Here is a 22,093-nt window from a genome sequence, read left to right on the forward strand (position 1 = left end):
TGTTTTCACGTTGCCAAATTCATTGGCGACAGAATAAGCAAAAGCATTTTATCAGCTTTCCTCCTTCCAGGCGCCAAAAAAAAACACCAAACCACATGCAGAACCATCCGGCATACCCTAGTGGTGGAGCGGTTATAATTACAACCACAGTTACCCATGGGTCTCGGATCCTGTTTTACAAACCTCAACTATTCAGAATAAGTTTAATTTAGAGTTCTCTTTCCAGCAGCCCATTCGTCATACACACACGGCGATACACACATGGTCAAGAATTGTTGGGGCAGAATGTGGCATATAGAAAATGCTTCTTACAAGGATCCCCAAAATAATTATATATTGACCGCTGACGTCGCAGCAGCTTTCCGTGATTTCCTGTACATCCTGTTCACACGAAACGAAAGCTGTTCGAAAAATTCAAATGCCTCTTCGGCTCATGACAACGATGGTTGAAGCGCCCAGCTTTCGCTTCTGGGGTTCGTTCGCTGTTGTTAGGGTTGTAAGAGTTCACAGAGTTTTAGTGGTATTACGGCCACCAACAGTGAGACCCAAGTAAGTTTCGCTTTAAACACAAACTGCTTCAACCGTGCTGGAAAGGTGAAATTGCGTGGGCATCGGCCTCTAACCCGAAGGACCCCGATCTTGTTCCCACCAGGGGGAGCGTTTTTAAGTGCAGAGCACTTTAAGGGCTCGCATTCTTGTCGTAGCTAACTCGCTGGACCGAAGTACAGCCACACAGCGTTCCGTCGCGTAATTCAGAGGCTTCGAAAGCCAAGCGGTTTCTATAGTCACAGCGTTCGAAACTCCTGAACCGCTGGTGTTTTTCATACATCTCCCCGTTGTATACCGCAAAGAAAACCGTAGTACACTTGGGACAAAATATATGTGATTAACCAGCAGCGCCCACTTTTTATTAGTTATGAACGCTCCTTCCATGGTTTTTACGATAGTAAGCGAAAACATTAGCAGTGGCTTAGCTCGGCTATGCAAGGATATACGTAGCGTGAGCTAAGCTTCAGTAATCCAATCCAATTCCCATCCAGTCCAGTACAGTCCAGTCCAATCCAATCTAATCCAGTCCAGTCCGGTCCGGTCCAGTCCAGTGCCGTCACTCCTCCTCGCGCATGCGCAGCACGGCTCTCCAGGAGCCACGCGAAACAGCTATCAGGTAGATCCGGCACCTTGTCAGACTTGGCTACTGAGCAACGGAGGCGACATCTGGGCACGCGCCGGGGCCAGTGCGTCTGCCATGGCTATGACGTCATTCCTCTGGAATGAGCAGACCGGCAAATGTGCGGACCCAATTCTCTACCCACCCGTACTCCAATTGGATTGGATTTCCAACGCAATCCAATACAATCAAATTTATTCCAATCCACTGCAACGCTCCTCGCGCTTCCGCAGCATCGCCCATCAGCGTCCACGCAAAACTGCTCAACGTCAGCTAGTGTAGCGTGCGCTACAAAGAGTGGCAGTGCAACGCCGGCACGTGCGGGATCAAACGCGAGCACGAAAGGAACAGAACTCCCGCTGACGCAGTTTCAGGCAGGGGTAGCGTGAGCATTGCGAAGGCGACAACTTTGAATCGCATTGAGTGGTAGCAGTGAGCAGCGCATAAAGGCATCAGAGCCCGTTATGGCGAATCACTGCTCTGCAAATCCTACAGCTTTCACATTGAGTGGAGCGGCTTAAGAATTTCTTAGGACGCTTGTTGTTCCTCGGCTAATTATGATAATCATTTCTGAAATCCCATTGTGCAAACATGGCTTTCCTTCAGTGCGTTTTGGTGGCATAATGTCTGCCGTAATTCAGGCTCAGAAAGTTTCGCTTTAAAACTTTGCCACTTTGTGCGGCGCTAAAACGCCGTTCCCCTTCTCACGTAAACGCATGGCACGTGCAGCTGCGCAAAAAAACATCCAACTGTATGTACGCCAAGGACTTCAGCATGAACATGTTCGACGACGCACGTGCACACGTCATTGAATGCCGCACCGGCCTTGCGTCCCGTGATCTAGCTTCCGGCGATTTGTTCCAAATAATGAAGAAAGCGCGGAGAGCGAGTGATAGGCTGAGAGCACATGCGCTCATTGCGCTCAAAGCACCGCGATCATTGCTGTCCCTGCGCACATTAAAACGTGCTGTTGCCAGGCGCTGTTAGACAAACATAATGCTTTCAAAGCAAAGCTTTCTACCTCTACCAACCAACGCTTCCTTCGTGGCGTGCGCGACAAGAAACTACCAACGTGGCTGCGGAGGGAAGGACAGTTTTCACAGACGGAGCACAGAGTAGACGGTGGGGCGAATTTACGCAGCGTTCCCCGCACGCTCGCGCCGTCGAGCGCATCGACCCGACCCGGCTACAGTGAACTGGAAGTCCAGTTCACTTCTGGCGATGTTGATTTCGGGCCTGTTTAGGCGCAGCTTCGCGTCCATTGCGCGCTTTCTTCGCACGGCCTGATTAAATTGTTCGACCGCAGGGAATTAAGTGGTCGTACGGCAAATATACATTAAAGATTGGTTTTTAGGGTGGGAAAACAAAATGTAGCGACCACATACAGACATCCGGCCGCTAGAAAAACACTCCATTTTGCGCACTGCTTGCCCCAAATGGCACTCAATTTCCTAAATTGGTGGTTACCAATTCGGTTGTATCTTACCAAGTATTTCAATTGGCAAAACAAGCAACTGGTTCTGGTAAATAGTGAGTATGCGAATTCCTAAGCTTTCTCCCAGTTCTCAAACTTACTAAACTGACTAGTTTAAATCAGTATAAATGGTAATCTCTAAGCTTATATGGCGAATTGTTTCGATGTCAGCGCTTGTGTCGCGTGGTGGTGCAGCCCCGAGCTGGTATATCAGAATGTATAGATTCCGTTTTCTCAGATTTGGAATGACGCTCCTCGCAATTTTTTTTCTGCCAATGCACCTCCGGGCTACAGCGGCGGCATCCACCGCTCTAGCCTGGCCGTGGCCGACGCTGCTACGTTCGGGACGCCACCGAGGCGAATTCTACGTAACGGCACGCAGAACCTCTGGTTTTGCTGTTTGCGGAGCAACGTGTGTGAATACAATTCACTTGCATGGGCAATTGTTGTGGGTGTCTTTTACATCGTTGCTTTCCAACCGCCTTTTCAGCGTAGATTGGAGCTACTTTTTTGTATGCATAGAAAACAGTTGCCGTTGTGTATAATTGAAGCATATGACACGGTACAAAAACGTGAACAATGTATAAGCCACTCCCACGGCGTTTATGAATAAATTCGTTGACTTCCTGGACCGTAGTAGCTGATGGGTGTGGTTTTAGCCGAAGTTGTGTGCTCGTGTGCAAAGTGCAAGGTTTTGCAAAATTGTTTGCATGGTTTTGCATTCAGAAATGTTTAGTGCAGAGTAAACAATCGTTCTTTAGTTGTTCCTTTCTCTCCATCTGTCACGCAGCCATTAGAGAGACCCAACCAGCAATTTATAATACGAGAACTAAATGCCGCCGTGCATGTAATAGCACAAAGGTCAAACCAAAAGCGCAACACAGAAACGGCCTTTACTAATGAGTGCAATGGAATTGCACTGCTCCGATGCACGTAGTTCCGTTCCATCATTGCTTCTCTTTTTTGCCATTTGCGTACCAGCGAACTGAACATATAAAGGGTAAATCGGTGATGTCGCTTTGGACGGGAGGAACACAGGCATATCAGCAAATAACTGGACAAGCCAACACAAATGCCACAAGTTCCGATGAGAACTGCAAAACAGGGCAGTTTACTAATTGATTATAGGTAGACTGCCTTGCTTTCCAGTTCCCAGCGGCGACGCTCGACTACCATATCGTATACACTCACCATTTGCATATGTATTTGCCTTTTGGCAAGTGGCTTTTCGGCAAAGTTGCATGGCTGTTATTAACAACACCAACACTGCTACTGTGATGTGTACAGAAGATTTGATACACCCGAGCGTTGATACCTGACAAGGCATTTCTTTGCGTTAGTTTCCTCCTACGTCTTTCCGCGTCTCAGCTCCTTTGTTCTATATTCCATAACTTCATACAGGACGCTCTACAGCATTATGTCTAGTTCTGCTTACATCCGATCGGGAGTTGATTGTCGCGATATTTGTATTTACAAGCTATTTTGAAATAAATGCTCACTTGAATTCGTACACGTGTCTCTAGACAGGGTGAAACCGGAGTTTCTGTCAGCCGTTACCTGGGATTCCCGGGGGCACCGTCCCGAACGCTGCAGCTTCGGCCACGGAGGAGGAGATAAAGGAGAAACATTTTATTTGCAAACTGGGTCTAGGGGAGAGGGCTGGCGGAGGATGCGATGTCCTCCGCGACCTGGGAGGCCCGGTTGGTTAGTGCCAACTGCACTTCCGGGTCGGAGCTCTCCAGGGCCTGCTCCGAGTGTAAGGGGGAAGGAAAAGGGGGAAATGGGTCGTAGGGACACTTGCAAAGGGAATGGTAGCGCGTATCCGGTTTGAGACATTGAGGGCAAAGAGGCGAAGGGTAGCGATTCGGGTTGATGCGGTGAAGGATAGTTCGGCAGGGGGTTGTGTGGGTTTGAAGTAGCCGCCAGTGGCGAGCGGCTTCGTGAGTGAGGGAAGGGTGTGAGGGAGGATATAGCCTTCGGAGGACGGGGAAGTGTGGGTAATGTCCCGGTACGAGACTAGAGCGGCCCGGAAGCTGGGGGTTCCGTGGGTAGAGCCAAAAGAAGGGCCTGCTCAGGTGACAAGAGCTCGAGCTGTACGGTGGGCCTCTTCATTGGCTTCTGTTCCCGTGTGGGCCAGGGTCCACAGCAGAGCCACGGGGTGGGATGGTGCTTTGCGGGAGAGGATTTTGAGGGCGATTGGAGAGAGTAGCCCTGCAGAGAAGTTGCGAATTGCCGATTGAGAGACTGAAAGGACAACTCTGGGTGTGGGAGACTGTACTAGGGCGAGGGCGATAGCCGCCTCCTCCGCAGCGGTCGCTGATGTATGTTTAGTGAGTGCGTCCAAGGGAGGGCTGTCGAGCGATCAAATGACTGTTGGGGCGAAAGCCGGCCTATCGTGGTAGCTGGCTGCGTCGACGTATAAAGGATGCCGGGAGGGAGGGAAGGTGCGCTGCAGATGTCTTGCCCTCGCCAGTCGGCGGTCGGCGTGGTGGTGGGGGTGCATATTGCGAGGCAGTGGCCGTACATGCAAAAATTGGCGTAGCGTAGAGGGAATACGGGAAACCACAGGTGAGGTGAAGGGAGAGGTCAGGCGGGCCGCTGCGAGAAGGGCGCGGCCGGGATGCGTGCGCGATAGCCTAGCTATCTGGGCTGTGCGGTGTGCTTCGATGATTTCATCGACGGTGTTCTAAATGCCCAGGGCTAATAGTGGGCTAGTGGGGGTGCTGGGAGGTATTAGGAGCGTAACTCGGTATATGCGTCGTAGTAGGCAATCTAGTTTTGTTTTGTCGGATGCATTATGTTTACAGTACTGGACGTAAAACGTAAAGCGAGAGAGTACGAAGGAATGAAGAAGTTGCAAGCGTGCAGGTTCGGAAATGCCGTGACGCCTTGTGGGGATTCTTCTTAGGAGGTTGAGTGTTTTAATTAGGTGCGACCAGAGTTTAGTTAAGGTGGTGGCGTTTCCTCGGTTGGCCTTAATGGTGAGACCTAGCACGCGGAGGGAGGAGACATGAGAGACGATATGGTTGTCCGCGTAAACTGTGATGGGGGGTTCCGTGGGGGGTCGCTTGCAAGGGGGGTGCAAAAGAAGTAACTCGGATTTGTGCAAGGAGCACTGGAGGCCTAACTGAGAAGCAGTTGCTGGGGCAATGTCTGCGCCTTGCTGGAGTATGTGTACGATTAGAGCATTGCTACATGATTTGACCCATAACGTATATCGTCTGCATAGATACAGGTGTGGAGATTTGTGATGGAGGACAAGGCAGTGGCCATGGGGATCATCGCCAGATTGAAAAGAAGAGGAGATATTACCGAACCCTGGGGTGTGCCTATTGCGGGGAAAGGAAAGTTAGTGGTTTGGAGGGGTCCTAATCGTAGAGTGGCCGTGCGGTCACGAAGAAAGGAAAAGATGTAGTAGTCGGTACGCGAACCAAGTCCGAGTTAGTTTATACAGTTAAGAATGGCTACGTGAGAGACGTTGTCGAGTGCTTTGTGGAGATCGAGTGCCAGAATGGCCGAGGGGTCCACCTTGGAATGGTTAGCTATAATGTCATTATAGAGGCGCAACACCGTCGCTACAGCATACGACAAAGGCGATGGAAGGGTCCCGCCGACGCGTACGCTTGGGTGAGCACGGGGAACGCTGGGTAATAGCGCCCTATCGTCGCGCCATCTACGCTGTGCTCCGTGAGTGAAATGCGCCCCCCGCCTTCCCAGCCGCATTGGGATTTTCTTGTTCCGCACGCCACGAAAGAACCGTTGGCTGATAGAGGCAGAAAGCCTTGCTTTACAAGTGTTCCTTTATGAGCCGTTTTGTGAGCCACATACAGCGATACTACAGGAACCTGCCCCAAAGGCGGAATATACCCCCTCCGAGATTCCCACGATACGGCCAGAAAACCCCACAATTTGTATCACTATATATAATATTTTCATGACGTGGCATTACGGTGCAAAAAGATGCACCATCCGTCTAACGACGACGATGGTTAAACGCGAAGCGTTCTTGTGAAGGATTCCTCGGTTGGCCAATCTCACACAAAAAAAATTCCCCCGCATTTCCTTGAGGGGGAGAATGTGAAAGTGCGAATGCACGGTTGTCGGCCCGCTTGCGGCGCTTGCGCTCGGCCCCCGCAGCCCACCGCCTCGCCGCCTTCTCTTCCATCTCTTCCATCGGGTTTGTAGTATCACGTGTACACCACGCAGTTATCAAGCCGCTATAACGCCGCTGAGTCGCCAACGCACGCCGCTGACGACGTAGTTTGAATGCGTTAAAGATATAAGGCGCGTCACTAACACTGATATCACCGTCGCGTCCGTGGCTTGGTCGGTAGAGCGTCGCGCTGCGGCCGCGAAGTCCTCGGATCGAAACCTGGCGCCGGATGCTGTTTCTTTTTTAAATATAGAGGAGCACTGCGGACGCCGCCGCCGCCGCCGCCGCCGGCGGTGGATGGTTTGGGGTCGCTTATAAAGTGCATTCGCACTTAAAAGTATGTTCTACTCTGGAGGTATGAACAGCTTTTCTAGAATAACCGCAGCAAGTGAATCGTTAGCTGCTGCTTGGCGTATACAGTGAGTACTTTTTTGAGTGGGTGTCGGTTTGAAGAGTTCAACCTCTGAATGGGACATTGGGCCTAACGTCCTAAGGCTAAAAATATTAAGTTTGGGCCAACGTCCTTAACGTCAAAATCGACATTAGGCCTGACGTCCTGCGGGTAACAGCCTTACGCCATTCAGGGCAAGGTTTTTTTACAGCGCGTCCAGTGGTGGGTAACGGCTCTTGATGTTCACCTCATAACATGACGTTCGGCCGCGCCGTCGCAATCCTGCTTCACTTCCTCCCTCTCCCACACATCAACTTTGAACGAGGGGCCTAACGGAGCTTTCGTCAAGCTCCTTAGGGGAGTGTTTTAATTTTGCTTCATTTTGCCCACTGCCATAATCATCCGCAGAGAAAAATGGCTTTCCTACAATGCGTTTTCACGGGCGAACATCATCAGTGAGGCTGAAGTCTTTGGTTTAATACGTGATGTCAGATTTGTTTCCCTGCTTTCCGTGCTGCTTCCATATTCTGCTCTTCTTTCAGTTTTGCGTCTAATGTGTCTCCGCACTTGCAGGTGTTTCCGGATGATCAGGTGTCAACCATCTGAAGGTATTTACCTTTATTAGATGCGACGCTGAGAGGAGCATCTCTTGCCGGCGGCCCTGTCCTTCCTGCGTCGTCATTGTCCGCGTCCGCACAGCTGCGCCTCTCCTCCGCTCACCCCTCTCCTCTCGCCGTGATAGCGCGCCCTCTCCCCCAACATCTGTGGCGCGCGCAGTGAGGCGCGCTCTCTCACTCCGCCGGTGGGCGGCGCTGCGCGCGGCGCAAGCGCGCTGTGCACATGTGCAGCGCCCTCTCTCTCCGCTGTCTCCTCTCCTTCGGGCACGCTACGCATATAAGCGGAGTGCCGCGCTCCGGCCGGTCCCTCAGTCGACGGTAGTCCGCGCTACGCTTGCTCTCTCTCTCTCTCTCTCTCTCTCTCTCGCATTATCCGAGGATTGCTCACGCAATTCGAGTAATCGACCCAACGGAAACACTAATGGGACCCCCTTCAGCGTCGCATCACACCAGGGTTCCCGCCAGGGGAGGTGGGCGTAATTTTTCACACTCTTGACATTCGGCATTCCCGTTTTTCAGCTTCATCTGAAAAAGGGCGCCCGCGTGTTTGTGCTCCAAATATCATAGGCAGAACACAAAACATGCTGGCTGGCCACGAACACAAAAAAAATCAGACAGCTGTCTGTCAAACGACGGATATGGTTCAACGCGAAGCTTTCTCGTGGTGGATTCTTTGGTTGTCCTGTATGTTTTCCGAGCCGCATCGACCATGTTGAAATTAAACAATTCGACAGACACCTGCTTCATACTGCGAGGCACCCAGGTTCAATTCTAGCCACCGGAAACGCTTTTTTTCTTTCTCTACAGCATTTTTGTGTTACAGAAGGCATCAGTGAGAACCTTAAAGCGTCGCTTTAAAAATAAAGCCAGAGTCACGCTCGTGAAACCGGATATAACAGCACAGCTGTTGTTGACGCTCACGGGCGAACAAGCGCTGATGTTCTAGCCCTACTCCGTCCGATGTTTCCGTAGCGAGTATGGGCGAGCGTTCAGTGGTGAGCACACCTGGTCTGTCCAATCATTCGGCGTCCATGGCGCGAAGGCCCTTGTCTAATGGCCGCGCTAAGTCTTACATAATCATTTCCTTCCTCTTCTCCTGACCCTCTGGCGTGCCAATGGAGATCGTTTATCGGACGGCCGTCGAGGCGGTGGTGCCATTTTTCGGCCCGCGATGTACCTTCGCCTGGCGTGCCGGGCAGCATTTCGTCTGGCGTAACAAGCGTCGCCGGACATAGCGCGCCCCTATGCACCACCGTTAATACAGCGAATGAGAGATAAGTACAAACCAAACGGCAATGCACCGATACAGTTGACGAGCAAACTGTCCTCAATGATTCACAAATTAAGGAATCCATAGGCAAAGCGGAAATGTATTTAAAGTGTCTGAGGGGAACGTACACGAATTATAAATGTCTAAGCGTGTGAGTGCAAGGTGTGAGAATCATCGGACTGCGGAGCCGACGGCTAGATCGAAGCATAGACGGTGTGGTCTTGTGGCGCCCGAAGGAAGGAAGCACCCGCCGCTGTCGTCACGTTGTGCTCGATGGGGCGAAAGATTGTACTTGTATACTGCCTTTGATCGCCTGTATGCCGGCTTGCGATTTTTCGTACCTGCGACTATACGCCACTTTTCCCGGACTCTGAAAATCAGACTCTGTGTGGGTCCATGCGTGTCATCTTATAATCTATTGTTCTTTGAACTTTCGTTTGTACAGGGCGCGTGGCTCGACGGTGGTACAAAGTTTATGCAGTACTTTTGGCCCACAGATATAGCCATCGATGAGGTGAGGCGCAAGCTACATATTCACAGCCTCCCATCGTCCATCCCTTCTTCTCATCTGGTGCTAAAAATGCCGTTTTACACCGGTGGTGCCCATTTCATCGGCGCTGCACTGCGCATGCTCGTGTCATGTTTCAAATGCTCATGGCGTCTTCAGCTAGCATACCAATGCAGAGTAGATTCCTCTATGACCTAGACCGAAAAAAGAGGCTATGTCTCGTTAGTTGTTTTGTGTTGTCATCCTTCTTTCAAAGACGGTATCCTTTATGGGGCTACTAAAACTAAAAAATGGTCGTCTGTCGGTCTTTTCCTCGAATTATCCAAACAGGCAAACATTACAAACGTTCTAAAATATTAAGTTCATATGCCCAATACCTTTCCGAATTACTAAATCTTGTACTATACTTCACACATGTCAACATTGTTGAGAAAAAAGATTAGGCGTATTCGAGGCAGAACGTGAATACGTATGGTGCATTCCCAGTGTTAGGGTTTGTGTCCAGGCCGTTTTTCTCCTTTCATGGGACTTCACGCTCATGCCAACAAAGATAAGTCACCATCACAGGGTCGTCAGAAGAACGGCTTCGGCATAAGCCCTCGAAAGACAATACCGCAAGTCGGCTATGGCGGTCTTCACCGACGCTGCTGACTACGCGCGCCCGTAGCTTCCCATCCCACCTTCGCCTTTCCCATTCAACCTTGGGAGGTGGAATGAAGAGAGGCGTTTTTGTTGCACGTGTGGCAAAATACTAGCCTCTTTCCAAGACATTTGCAGGACGGTGACCAGATAGGCCGCCAACTTTCTTGTAATCTTGCTACTGTGGCACGTGACCTACTCTATCATAGTCTTTGGATTATGTCTTCTTTTTGTTTTCTTGCTGCTATCAGGAACGTGAGTCATTATATAGTGTTCATTCTCTTGGGTTTAACCTCCCCGTTCCACACTGGTGCACAGAAAACCACCCACAAAAAAAAGGGTTAACACGTCTCCGATTGAATTACACGCTTTATATTCTTACTTCGGCCTTTCATACGGGATCTCGTAGCATGCAAAAGGAAGGCGCATCGCTGCTTGTTTAAATGAGCTTCGGGTGTAGGTTCCTGGAACCTAAGTTACTAGAACGTACACGTTCCTAAAACCTGTGCTCCTGGAACCTACACGTTCCTGGAACCATCGTCGTTTTTAGGAACCTACACGTCTAACCACCTGGCGGGCCGCATCTGGTACGCAAGTCCCAAATGCAACGCGTTCTTTCTGTCATTTTTCCATTTTTCCTGTGCTTAAGCTTTTTTCTTCCTGCTTTCAGCTTTGCTTAAATGTCCTAACTTCAACCTCTCTACATGTTTTCGAGGTATATTTGTTTATATTCCTCTGTACAACGTTCGTTTTGCCTATTTTCCGGTCGTATATTGCAACACCTGCCATTGCGACACATGCCGAATCCCATAGGCTTCTGACAATGAGGTACGCAGCTTACAGTAAACAAGTCATTGATAGCAGGAACAGCGAATCCAGATGGTATAAACTTTTTTGCGCATTTTTTCTAGAAGCTTCTATAACATTCGATTACGTTGTCCACTCGCTACGCGAAGGCGTTGTGGGTATGGGTCTTGTTGCTTTTTTTTCCGTGAATTACCTCGACTCACGCGTTCAGATAACTGACCTCGGCTTCTTGAAGGGAATTAAGATTGAACGAAACAGCAACGCACCGCGATGGTCTATTGTAGCCCCGCCATTGAATTAATGACTCAAAAATTACGTAGTTTCAAATGGGAGCAGGGGAATTGTGAGATATTCAATGTTTCCTACACGCTGCTCATCTCTTGTCATGTGCCTTGCCTCCTGGCGCTTGCCAACTTGCGATGATAATCTGAGCATATGGGTAATTTGCACAAAAACACAAACCCAATCATCATTCACAAAAGAACTAAATGCTTGCGTGTATCTCAACCTCAAGAAAAAAATTGCGCCCACCTGCTCTCCCCGCGAGGGGAACCCTGTGTAGATGCGACGCATCCTGGGGTTCACTTGGTGTTTCCGATGGCTTGATTCTGAAATCGCGTGAAACATGTCGGGAACGCGTATGATTATTATGTGTTATGATTATTATTATGTTTTATTGGCCAAACTTGGTCAATCTCTCGAAGTGGTATGCTTGGGGCTTCGCTGTCGCAACTACCTTTCCTCCATCATTGTTGCTGTAAGTAGGAGCTTCTTTCCTTTTATTGCAAGTGTTAATCATTGCCCCATCATGCGTTGTGTCAGTAGCATCTTGACGTAGTTTGAATGAGTCAAGGATATAAGGCGCGTTCGTAGCATTTGATTCTGTCTCGGTTTTGTGGCGCAGTGGAAAGAGCACCATGTACCTCGCGTTCCGCCCACGGGGTCGTGGGATCTAAACAGGGCGCAGCTAACTATTATTTTTTTTATAGGGTAGGGGGAGGGGTGTGAACGGACAACAACGCCGTATGGACGGACAAGGCGAGTGAATTAGATGCGGTCGTATCTAAAATATTTCTTTGCATTTTCAATTCTATTTACTTCTGCCAATTTGTTGCAGCTGAACAAGTGCCTCATTGAGTGTATTTCCATTAAAAAAAAACTTAGGAGTCGTGTTCTGTAGTGAAAAGTCGTTGATGGCCATCTACAACATATCTTCGAGCAGAAAGAAAAACGGCTCGTTCGTTTACTTATTGAATCACTTTGCGCCACCCACATTAAAACTTCTTTACTCCAATCACCACGTTGTGATCTGTAATGTGCTTTGCTGTTTTATTGCCTAGTTCTATTGCATGCGTAACAAAAATTCACAGCATTGTCAATGATTTTAAGAAATGCCAGGTATGCCTTAGAAAAAGGCGAAACTGCCGTGTCTTTTTCCTATCCAGAGATGCCGAAACTCTTCCTCACTGTATTGAGTAGCCTCTAAATATTTGTCATCTTGGCAGTTTCTCGCACCCCATATACCGACATCAATTCCCTCCACAAAAGCGGTATCCCCCTCCTTAGACATACACCCGATGCGAGATTTCATTCTCCTGTCGGTACAAACCGAACAGGCGTTTTCTCTATACCCTGGCAGCCTCTGATGTTTCGGCTGGAAGGCGCCGGCTATTCAATAGGCAACTGCTACATAATCTCATTGTTGGGCCTCTGTGGCCTGAAGTTAGGGTTAATGCTTTTGGTGCTGGCGGCCAGGGATATAGCCCCAGCAATTGCAATTTTTTTGCGATATGCCCATTTTAAAACAGTGCCTAAAATCAATTCTAGTAGTATGTGTCTTTAGAACGCTGATTTGATATCTTTTAGGCGGCTTTAGGCACGAGCCGCAGTTTATGACCACGTTTAATAACGCTCTGCATCGTGCCGGAAATACAGAATTTTTGCCTATATCAAAATGGCACGTCGGACACAAAATATAATAAAAAATAATTTTATGTCAGTGAATTTACTTTTTATTAAATAGAGGTCATAATAAAATCATTGAAATATTTTCCGTGGGCGCTACCTGTCCGCCGCCAGATGTGCTCAACAGACGTCACCAGAACGAGGTCATCACGACCAACCACAAATGTCGTGGCCGTGCAAGAAGAGAGCGCCAGCCTGAAGCTGGGCTCTTGTGAAGGGAAATGATTGTGGAAAAGGAGGCGTGTCTGGAGGCTTGTTCACAGTGATACGACGGCCGATGCAGTGATGCAGCAGCCACGGTCGTCACAACACATAATCCAAGTTAATTTGGAAAGGTGTGCCAAAGGGAGCGAGGCGTTGAGTTTCTACCTTAACAAAAATCGTAATCACATCTTAGCAATACAGGAAGCTTATCATGTGAAAGGTAAAGCCATATGTTTTCCCATGTGATATCAAGTCATAGCACAGAGAAACAACCCTTAAGTCGCCCCAGTATATTTTTCTCCAGATGTAAAAATATTCCCGCTAATATTTGAACAAAACATTATTGCGGAAAAGGTAAACTGGCAAAAAAAGGAATTCATTTTAATTAATTGCTACGCGCCTCCCAGAGACGATTTTGAAAACACGTTACACCGATTAGAACTCTCCTTTCGAGATTTTTCTACAGACCATGTATTACTACTCGGTGACTTCGATGCCAAACACAGAGAATGAGGAGGAGATATAACCGATCCAAGGGGTGACGATTTACTTGAACTTTCCCTTAGGCACGACCTGTCTGTGATAAATATCCCTAACTCACCTTCGGAAGTCGAAATCAGTACAGGTAGGAGTTGGATCGACGTAACCATTCTAGGGCAAGTGTTGTTAACAGAAATTATTCACTGTGAAGTACTGGAAGATGACAATCGCAGCGACCACCAATTAATTAGTTTATTTTCATACGATATCTTTAACAAACCCAAGTACCGTCTCACCCTAAAAGGCAAGAAACATGTCCTACAACGTTTAAAAAGGGACAGTTGGGTCGAAATCGCCAGAAACGGGACTAAAACAACAGAAGAAATCAAAAATGCTGTAAGCAGTAAACATTGAGAAACGTTAAACCACCCCCAAGCAACCAAACCCGTGGAGGACAGCTGAACTTGATTGATTGTGTGGTTTAACGCGCCGACGCAACGCAGGCGATGAGGCGCACCGTAGTGGAGGGCTCCGGATTAATTTTGACCACCTGGGGATCTTTATCGTGCGCCGAAATATCGTACACACGGGCGTTTTTGCTTTTCGCCTCCATCAGAAAAGCGGCCGCCGCGGCCGGGAATAGAACCCGTGACCTCGCGCTCAGCAGCGCAACGCCTTAGCCACTGAGCCACCGCGGCGGGTACACAGCTGAACTTGAAATCATGACAAAGCGAGTAAGAGCACTAAGAAGGGGGTATAAAAAATCGCGAGGAGAAATCAGGGAAGAATTTAGGTGCGAGTACTATAATGAACACAAAGCTTACAATGATAACTTAGCGACCGCAAAAATAAAATTTCGGAACAACATTGTTCACAAGTTCATAAAACTCCCTTCACATTACCGTAAAAATTAGCCCGAGGAATAGCAAAGCAACCATCATTTCAAGTTTGGGAAAACCAAGTGGAGGAAAAATAAACCAAACGAAGAAACACGTTATATATTATTAGAGTTATACGAGGTAGACAAGGTTTGTGACGTGACCTTTTTCCAATTCAAAACGATAACCATGAAGCTGCTATTGCGGAAAATGAAATAAACGCAGTTATTTCTTAATTACGCAGAAATCTAGCTCCTGGACCAGATGGCCTACAAGCCACGTTTGTACAACGTCTATATAATAATCAAAGACTATTCTTTCACGATTTTTAAAATGCATATATCTAAGCAGGATACTCTCCCTCACTGTCGGAGGAATCAAACGTAACCTTAATACCGAAATCAGGAGATATTCAAGGAGCCAACAAATATATACCCATAGACGTCAGCTCCATACTAGGAAAAATACTTGAAAAAAATTAAAGACAGAACATAATACTTCTTAACCAAGAAAAAGCTCCATAGCACAAAATATTTCGGATTCACTCATAACACGCCGGCAACCATCGCCTTAAACGAGTTAAAAAGAAAATTGATCGAGCAAGATTAGATAAAGCCGTATGTGTTGTCCTCTCTTTAGACATAAAGGAGGAAGGAAGACAGACTTTGTTGAATGCCTGCAACAGACATCCTGAGCCCGGACGTAGCCACTCGTCGATCCCGACGTAACCCCTACTGGGACCACCCCTTCGCTACTCGCTACAGGGTTGGACGCCACTGCCCCGTAAGAGAGGGTGTCGCCCGCAGCTTGCGCTCCGGTGCTGCTTTTCGAAGGCCGCCAGGACCTGCTGGACGGCTGATAGTTGGGGTGTCCTTGTCACAACTGCGCACTGCTTCTTGGATCCACGGCGGTAGGTCTGTCCTGGTTGCCGCCTCGTTAGGTCGCACTTTAGTGTCCCACAGTAAGTGGGTGGTCGACGCCCTAGCATTGTTACAAAACACGCACGTGTCGTCCGTATAGAGTTGTGGCTGTATGTGTTTCATGACGACCGGGGTCATCAGTGAATTCATCTGCATCTGTCTGAACGTGGACGCTTACTCCCTGGTTAGCTCGGGGTGAGGCGGTGCCAGCACCCTCTTACTATTTCTATAATATTTGGTGATACCCTGAAAGGTATCGTACCTGTCCTTCATCTCGGTCAACCACTCTGCAGACAGTTCCACTGCTGCCGCGCAGCCAGCTAATCCTCGCGCGACTGCGTTCGCCGTCTCGTTGTGGTTGGTGGCGAATTCAGATACCTCGTTCCCCGCGTTGGCGGAAACCACTTGATTGTCACCTTGCGTGCATCACTGTTCACCCGCTCGACCACGCGCACTGCTTCCCAGCACAGCCAACCCTTGGCGAAATTGCGCACCACACTCTTGGAGTCACTTAGCACCGTCGTCTTCTCTGGGTCCGCGATGGCCAGGGCGATGACCACCTCTTCCGCTCGCTGCGCGTCTCTCGTGACGATGCTCGCGGCGTTCACCGGGAGTCCCGTCTTCCCGTCTATCACTACCGCCGCGAAGCACCGGTAGTCGCAGTACTCCGAGGCGTTGACGAATCTGGTGCCCGGAACGTTCAGGTGATGTTCCAACATAGCCTTCGCTCTGGCCGCTCTCTTGTCCGCGTTGTGGGTCGGATCTATGTTCTTGGGTAACGGGTGCAGTCGGACGGCGTTTTGAACTGCCGCCGGGACTTCGCGCTCTTTCTCCTTGCCAAGGCTCTGAGGGTCAGCCGCCGTCTCCATTCTGAACCAGGCGAGAATGGTCCTCTCCGTTCGCGAACCCTTGAGCCGTTCTATCAGGCCGACCCGCTGGGCTTCCATGATCTCCTCCAGCGTGTTATGTATTCCCAGTTGTAAGAGCCTCTCCGTGCACGCGCTATCGAGCGCGCCTATGGCTGCCTTGTACGTCTTCCTCATGGCCGCGTTCAGGCGGTTGCGCTTCTGAAGTAACAGCCATATAGCTGCATCAAATCATCCGTCATTGTAAACTTTCTAAAAAAATCAGGCTGTCCGAGAAATCTTATCTATTCGGCTCATATATAAAAAAATAGAAAAATTATCTACAACATGGAGAAATCAAGAATTCAATTTGATCTTAAGTCAGGTTCTCCGCAAGGGTCACCTGTAAGTCCATTAGTCTGGAACATACCAATCTTAGATCTCATAAACAGCAAATTTGATAGCGATGTATATATTCAGGCCTTCGCCCACGGCATAACCTAAGTAATAACAGGCAATGCATGAGATAATATTGCGCAAAAGGCAACCGAAGCGTTAAAAATAGTAAAAAGCATGGGAATAGACAAAGAACTTCCATTTAACACAAAAAAATCAAAATTCACTGCGTTAGGTGACAAGTACAATAAAAGACCTCCCATTATCAAACATAGAAACAAAAATCCTAAATTCTGTAAAGAAATTATGCCGTTACCCATCTATATAGACAACAAGCTCAGTTTTATCCCTTATATTAACTATGTAAAGGAAAAATTAAACCAAATAATAGGCAGCCTACGAAAATTTACAGCATACAACTGGGGGCTTACCAGCGAACACCTACAACAAATTTCTATTAGAGCTGTAGAAAGGATTATAGTTTAAACCACGAAGTATTCAAGGAACAAGGCTTATCAAAATTACCAAAGCATTTAAAACAGTATCCAATTCTCCCTTAAACATTATAGCTAATATCCCTCTAATTCATCAAGCAATCAAAAAAGAAATGGAAACATTTAAGGAACCGTTCGCCGTAAAAATGTTCACCTGGAAAACCAGCGCTGTTACAGAAGACCAAAAAACTAATAAAGTAGATATATGGCAGCTGCATCCAGCTGATAAGACATCTTTTACCTGTCTTACTCAACGAATTTCGCAGACGGACTTGGCAGTATTTACAGACGGCTTGCAAGAAAAAAAACTGACATAGGAGCAGCTTTTATAATTCTACATAAATCCGGAAAAATAGTAGAAACCAAACAATACAAACCTTCGGAGTACAGCAATAACGTTGAGGCAGAAGGAATCGCAATTTTCAAGGCAACTGAATACCTCCAAACTATCTTCAAAGAATGTAACGGACAGTTGTATACTGATAGCCTATCAACCCTAAACACAATGAGCAATCCAAATATTCTGAACCCAAATAAATCTAGAAATAAAGAATTGCTAAACAAAATAGAACACTCGGTCAAAATAACGTTCACTTACATTAAAGCTCACAGTGGCAATGTCGTAACAAATTAGCGGATGAAATAGCTAAAAAAGCCTGGCCTATTTCACTACGATTTACCAAAAAACAGCTGAATGTTAAGGTACGAAAACATTGGAATGTTGAGTGGCAACAAGAAGGAAATGAAAGCGACACATTCCAGTGGATAAAAAATGTTCACAAAACTCCGGCCCCCTTTCCCACGAACTATTACACGTCACAGTTTATCACTGCACACGGTAGATTTCCATTTTATTTTCACAGGTTTGCTATTACAAATAGTAACAAATATAATAGTAATCTACCAGCAGACAGCTTCGACCACTATTTACAGGACTGTCCTGTAACAAATCAACACAGAGAACAACTTTTTAACATCCATAGCAATAATGTCATAAGAAGGAAACCAGAAGAAACTTTAAAAATTGTAGAAGATTTGACAATACTAATTACGCTAATATTCTACCGTACCAACCCCCAAATGTCTTGTCACAATTTCACACACGCAGAAACAAAGTCAACGGCAAATAATTATCATTACAGCTACAAAACCCCTTCTTCTAGCCCTAGGCCACCAGAGAAGAAACGTGGAGTTTATACAGTAATTGCTCGAGGGAATAGAAGTGTTCCAAGCGACCCATAAATGGCTCGTGATGCGTACATACCAATGTATAAACATAATAGAGGGCACCTGACATGGGAATGGCCGGAAATCGCACAGGAGGGTAACATCCTTCGAGGACAGAAACAGGGATGCACTTTGCATCGATTACTGTTTATATATTGCACGGCAGGGTTAGAAAAAAACTGGAAGAAAATGTATTTGGGTTCAAACTAACGCATATGTGTAAAGGCGAACAAGTACCACAGCGTATAACTAGAACGTTTTACGCAGATGACATTGCTCTTTTAACTGATAACCAGAGCGTTTGTTTATAGCACTGAAAAATCGGGAATAATTTATTTCCAGAAACTTCAAAATCTCGTCTGCCGATCTAACATTCTGCTCTCCTCTGCAACGCTTACCTTCACTATGGATCCACTCTGTTACCCTTAATGATCAATTGTTACCTTGCCTTCGCATACATGCCCTGCCACGCCCATTTATTCTTCTTAATTTCTACTAGCATGTCCTTTACACGCGTTTGTTCCCTGACCTACTCCGCTCACTTCTTGTCCATTAATGTTACACCTATCATCTTCCGTTCCATTGCTCGCTGAGTCGTTCTCAATTTAAATTGAACCCTCTTAGTGAGCCTCCAAGTTTCTGCCCCGTAGGTTAATACCCGTACGATGCAGCTGTCACACTTTCTTCTTCCTTACAGCGCTGTGAAGGAGGTGCCAATAGCAATCAATCATTCAAAGAGGGCTTGGCTTGTGCCAACCTGGGAGCGGAACGCTGCGATGAAAGAAAGAGCACGTGATCGCAGCAAGTGCCGTTTCCTATTTTCCCAACACTGGTCGCACGGTTACCTTGAACTACAGTAGTGTATCTATAGCGAATTCGAGAAAATGTTCAGAGGGAGACAATGATTCTAGAAAAGCAGAAGTCCGCAAAGGGCGCTAGTGTAGAATACGGAAAGGACACACTAAAAGAGAATAGTGTAGTATTACACTATCTGTCACTGCGTGGCACAAAATCACTGCGTGGCATATGGTCAATTTATGTTAAATATTGTTTAAAACTACCTTTTCTATTAATAAAGAGTACCGGCCACCGACTCTTTTTGCATATAATTTGACAGGAAAAGTCCTTGGCTTGGAAATTTTTATACCCTTGCTTTGATCACCGCAGTTATTTCTTATGTCGGCAAGATGCGGCAGTTTAGTAATGTCATTTTATGCTTCTCTTGCCGTACAGACAACAAGCCCTCTACTGGCATGAAGTTTAAAGTGCAGGAAAAAGGATTGGCTTTCACAGTTCCCAAAGTTGTAATTGACAGAAAATACAAGAAGGCTGCATCCAAGAAGTTTTCAATCGAGATGCTCTGAATTTACCTGGTGATGCCTAGGTTTACTGGTTTCAGCATTAAAAACGGAAGATCGAAGAGCAGACTACGCCAGGTCACGCATATCGTCTGGCGGAAGGCGTCGTTCAAGGCGCAAATGTTTTGAGACCACTGCGTCCTCACCTTATCATTCGGAGATGGGTGCGATTTCCGCAATAATACCCTCATTCTTCTGCTATTTCTTTAAAGACACAACATTAACATTTTTGAAGGGTACTACCACAAACACGGAGGGAGCGCAAGGGAACGTCCCGAAATCCCCCCTAGGGTGGAATGGATTATTACACCCCCCTATCGTCCTGTCATAGCGACTATAAATAAGCATTTTTCGGTTGCAAGTGATGCCACAAGCTCCTGCCGGCGGCGACACAATTCTACGACCACCACAACAAACAGGTATTTTGCGATGTTTGTTAAGAAAAAAATTACAAGTGCAAAGAAGCGGTGTGTGGCGAACATTCAGTAAAAATTTTACAATGCGTGTTGCTGTTCCTGTTTTTTCTGTTTACCTCCTTACCCTTCTCATTACATTATTCTCGGTTCTACCCAGTCTCTTCTCCCAACCCCCTTGAATGAAATCCTGCGTTTGCCCGTCTTCAGCTGTATTGGAACAATTAATGCGTCGCCGTGAGTTGTTAAGAATACTCTGGAAGACCGTGACTTTGAGTCCGCCGGGAGATGGCGTCACGCTCATTCTAGAAAGGTCAAGTACATGTCATCTCGTTATCTCTCGGCTTGTGGTTGCAGACGTGGCGTACTTCAACCGAGTGTGTTCTCTGTAATTGCAAGAGCTGAGCCATGGGCACCGGCGATTCGCTACGTAACGGCTATAGAGTAGTTCTAATGGTCTTCTTTTTTCGTAGAGGGTTAGTTAGCGCTGAAACTGCTATAGATGTTCTTTCTTCGAACTAAACGTCTCAATTCATAATCACCGCCGTGTGTATCTCACTCTTGTGTAGTCCACGTCCTGAAAATGTTTCCTCCAAGTGTCATGTAACATGTACGAATTAGCCCAAGTTTGCATTTTACTGCAGCTATGTTTAGAGGAAGTCCAGCCAGAGGTTTCAAGCATTGCGATGTCCTCTTGTATATACACGCTCTGTAGAAATTGTATTGTAATTGCTGAAATAAAAATTTACATTTTGCTAATGTGGAACAAGAGCAGAACTACCGAGCAGACTTGCGTGCATTGTGGCTAACACCTTCCCTATCGTCATAGCCTGTCCACAGATTGTTTTTATCTTGCAAGTCAGCCTCTCTGCATGTCGCCGTGATGTAGGATGAAAAACCATGCCAGTTCCGCGCCTTTACAATTTGCTGGAGCGGAGGAGCTAATGCGGCATTCTGGCGGTCACCTCCAGCTGAGGGGGGAGGGGAAAACAGGCGGGGGGGTCCTTCACAACGCCACTCGCTGCGGTTGGTGCGACATGAATGCTCACCCACCGAGGTCAGGTAATTTATCGGCGCATATATGCGGAGTGGCTGTGAGTCGCGTGCCTCGGCGCACGAGCTGAGATCGCGCACTGGACTGCCGCCGCATCATCTCGTGAGCACTCCTCGTTACGCAGTAAGCGTCCGAAGGTGGCAGGCCGGCTGAAGCCGCGCACTGCCGAAGGAGTGCGGCCACTGCCAGTAAAGTACTGCAACGTTTCGTTTGACTACTTCAGTGGTATTTGGCGACATCGGAACTCTGACGGCCACTTTCCGAAGAAGCCATGGTCCCCCACAACACCCTCGCAGCGGTATTTCTGCACCCGTATCTCACCCACGATCATCTGGTACTTTCTCGGTGAATATATATGTTGTGTACGCGCGACGGATACCCTCAGCCAAGATCGCGCATTGGAAGCCTTGAAGCCGGTAGCGTCGTCTTTGGGCCCAGCGGGTTACCTTCACCTGGCGTGACGAGCATCACATTGCAAGCCCTGAAACACCTCCGCTTGTAATATAAAACAATTTGGCAGTGAACAAAATAAATTAATGCAGGCAAACAGACTTTGGTCAAGTTCACACCGTTGGTTGCCAATACGTGTATGCAAAGTACCTGTAAAATATTGGTGCCAACTCAGAAACCGTTGACGCGGTTGTAATCTTGTATTCCTAGTTACAAATGTGCTATGTTTGTTTTCTTTGTCCGCCAATTTCGCGCAACACATTCCACTATTATTTATTAGCCGCGCAAATCCTAAACTCTGAAAATGATTAGTGGCTGACCAGCCATTCACGTCTTCTCTTGTATATACCTGTATTTCTCCATTGCTGTCAGCCATTTCTTG

At 47.5% G+C, this 22,093-nt stretch overlaps 1 protein-coding gene across 1 annotated transcript in view; it reads right to left on the bottom strand.

Moving 5' to 3' along the window:
* Window positions 1-16,517, bottom strand: part of LOC144143207 (carbohydrate sulfotransferase 14-like) — a 30,924-nt gene extending 14,407 nt beyond the window's left edge. Inside the window, exon 1 of the mRNA XM_077674997.1 lies at window positions 16,083-16,517. Coding sequence (XP_077531123.1) covers window positions 16,083-16,517 — 435 coding nt within the window. The remainder of the gene's footprint in view (window positions 1-16,082) is intronic.
* Between the last annotated feature and the right edge of the window lie 5,576 nt (window positions 16,518-22,093).

Source organism: Haemaphysalis longicornis, unplaced genomic scaffold (assembly GCF_048455015.1).
Source record: "Haemaphysalis longicornis isolate Haplotype H1 unplaced genomic scaffold, Haemaphysalis longicornis Haplotype H1 scaffold_6, whole genome shotgun sequence".
In the NCBI taxonomy this organism is placed as follows: domain Eukaryota; kingdom Metazoa; phylum Arthropoda; class Arachnida; order Ixodida; family Ixodidae; genus Haemaphysalis; species Haemaphysalis longicornis.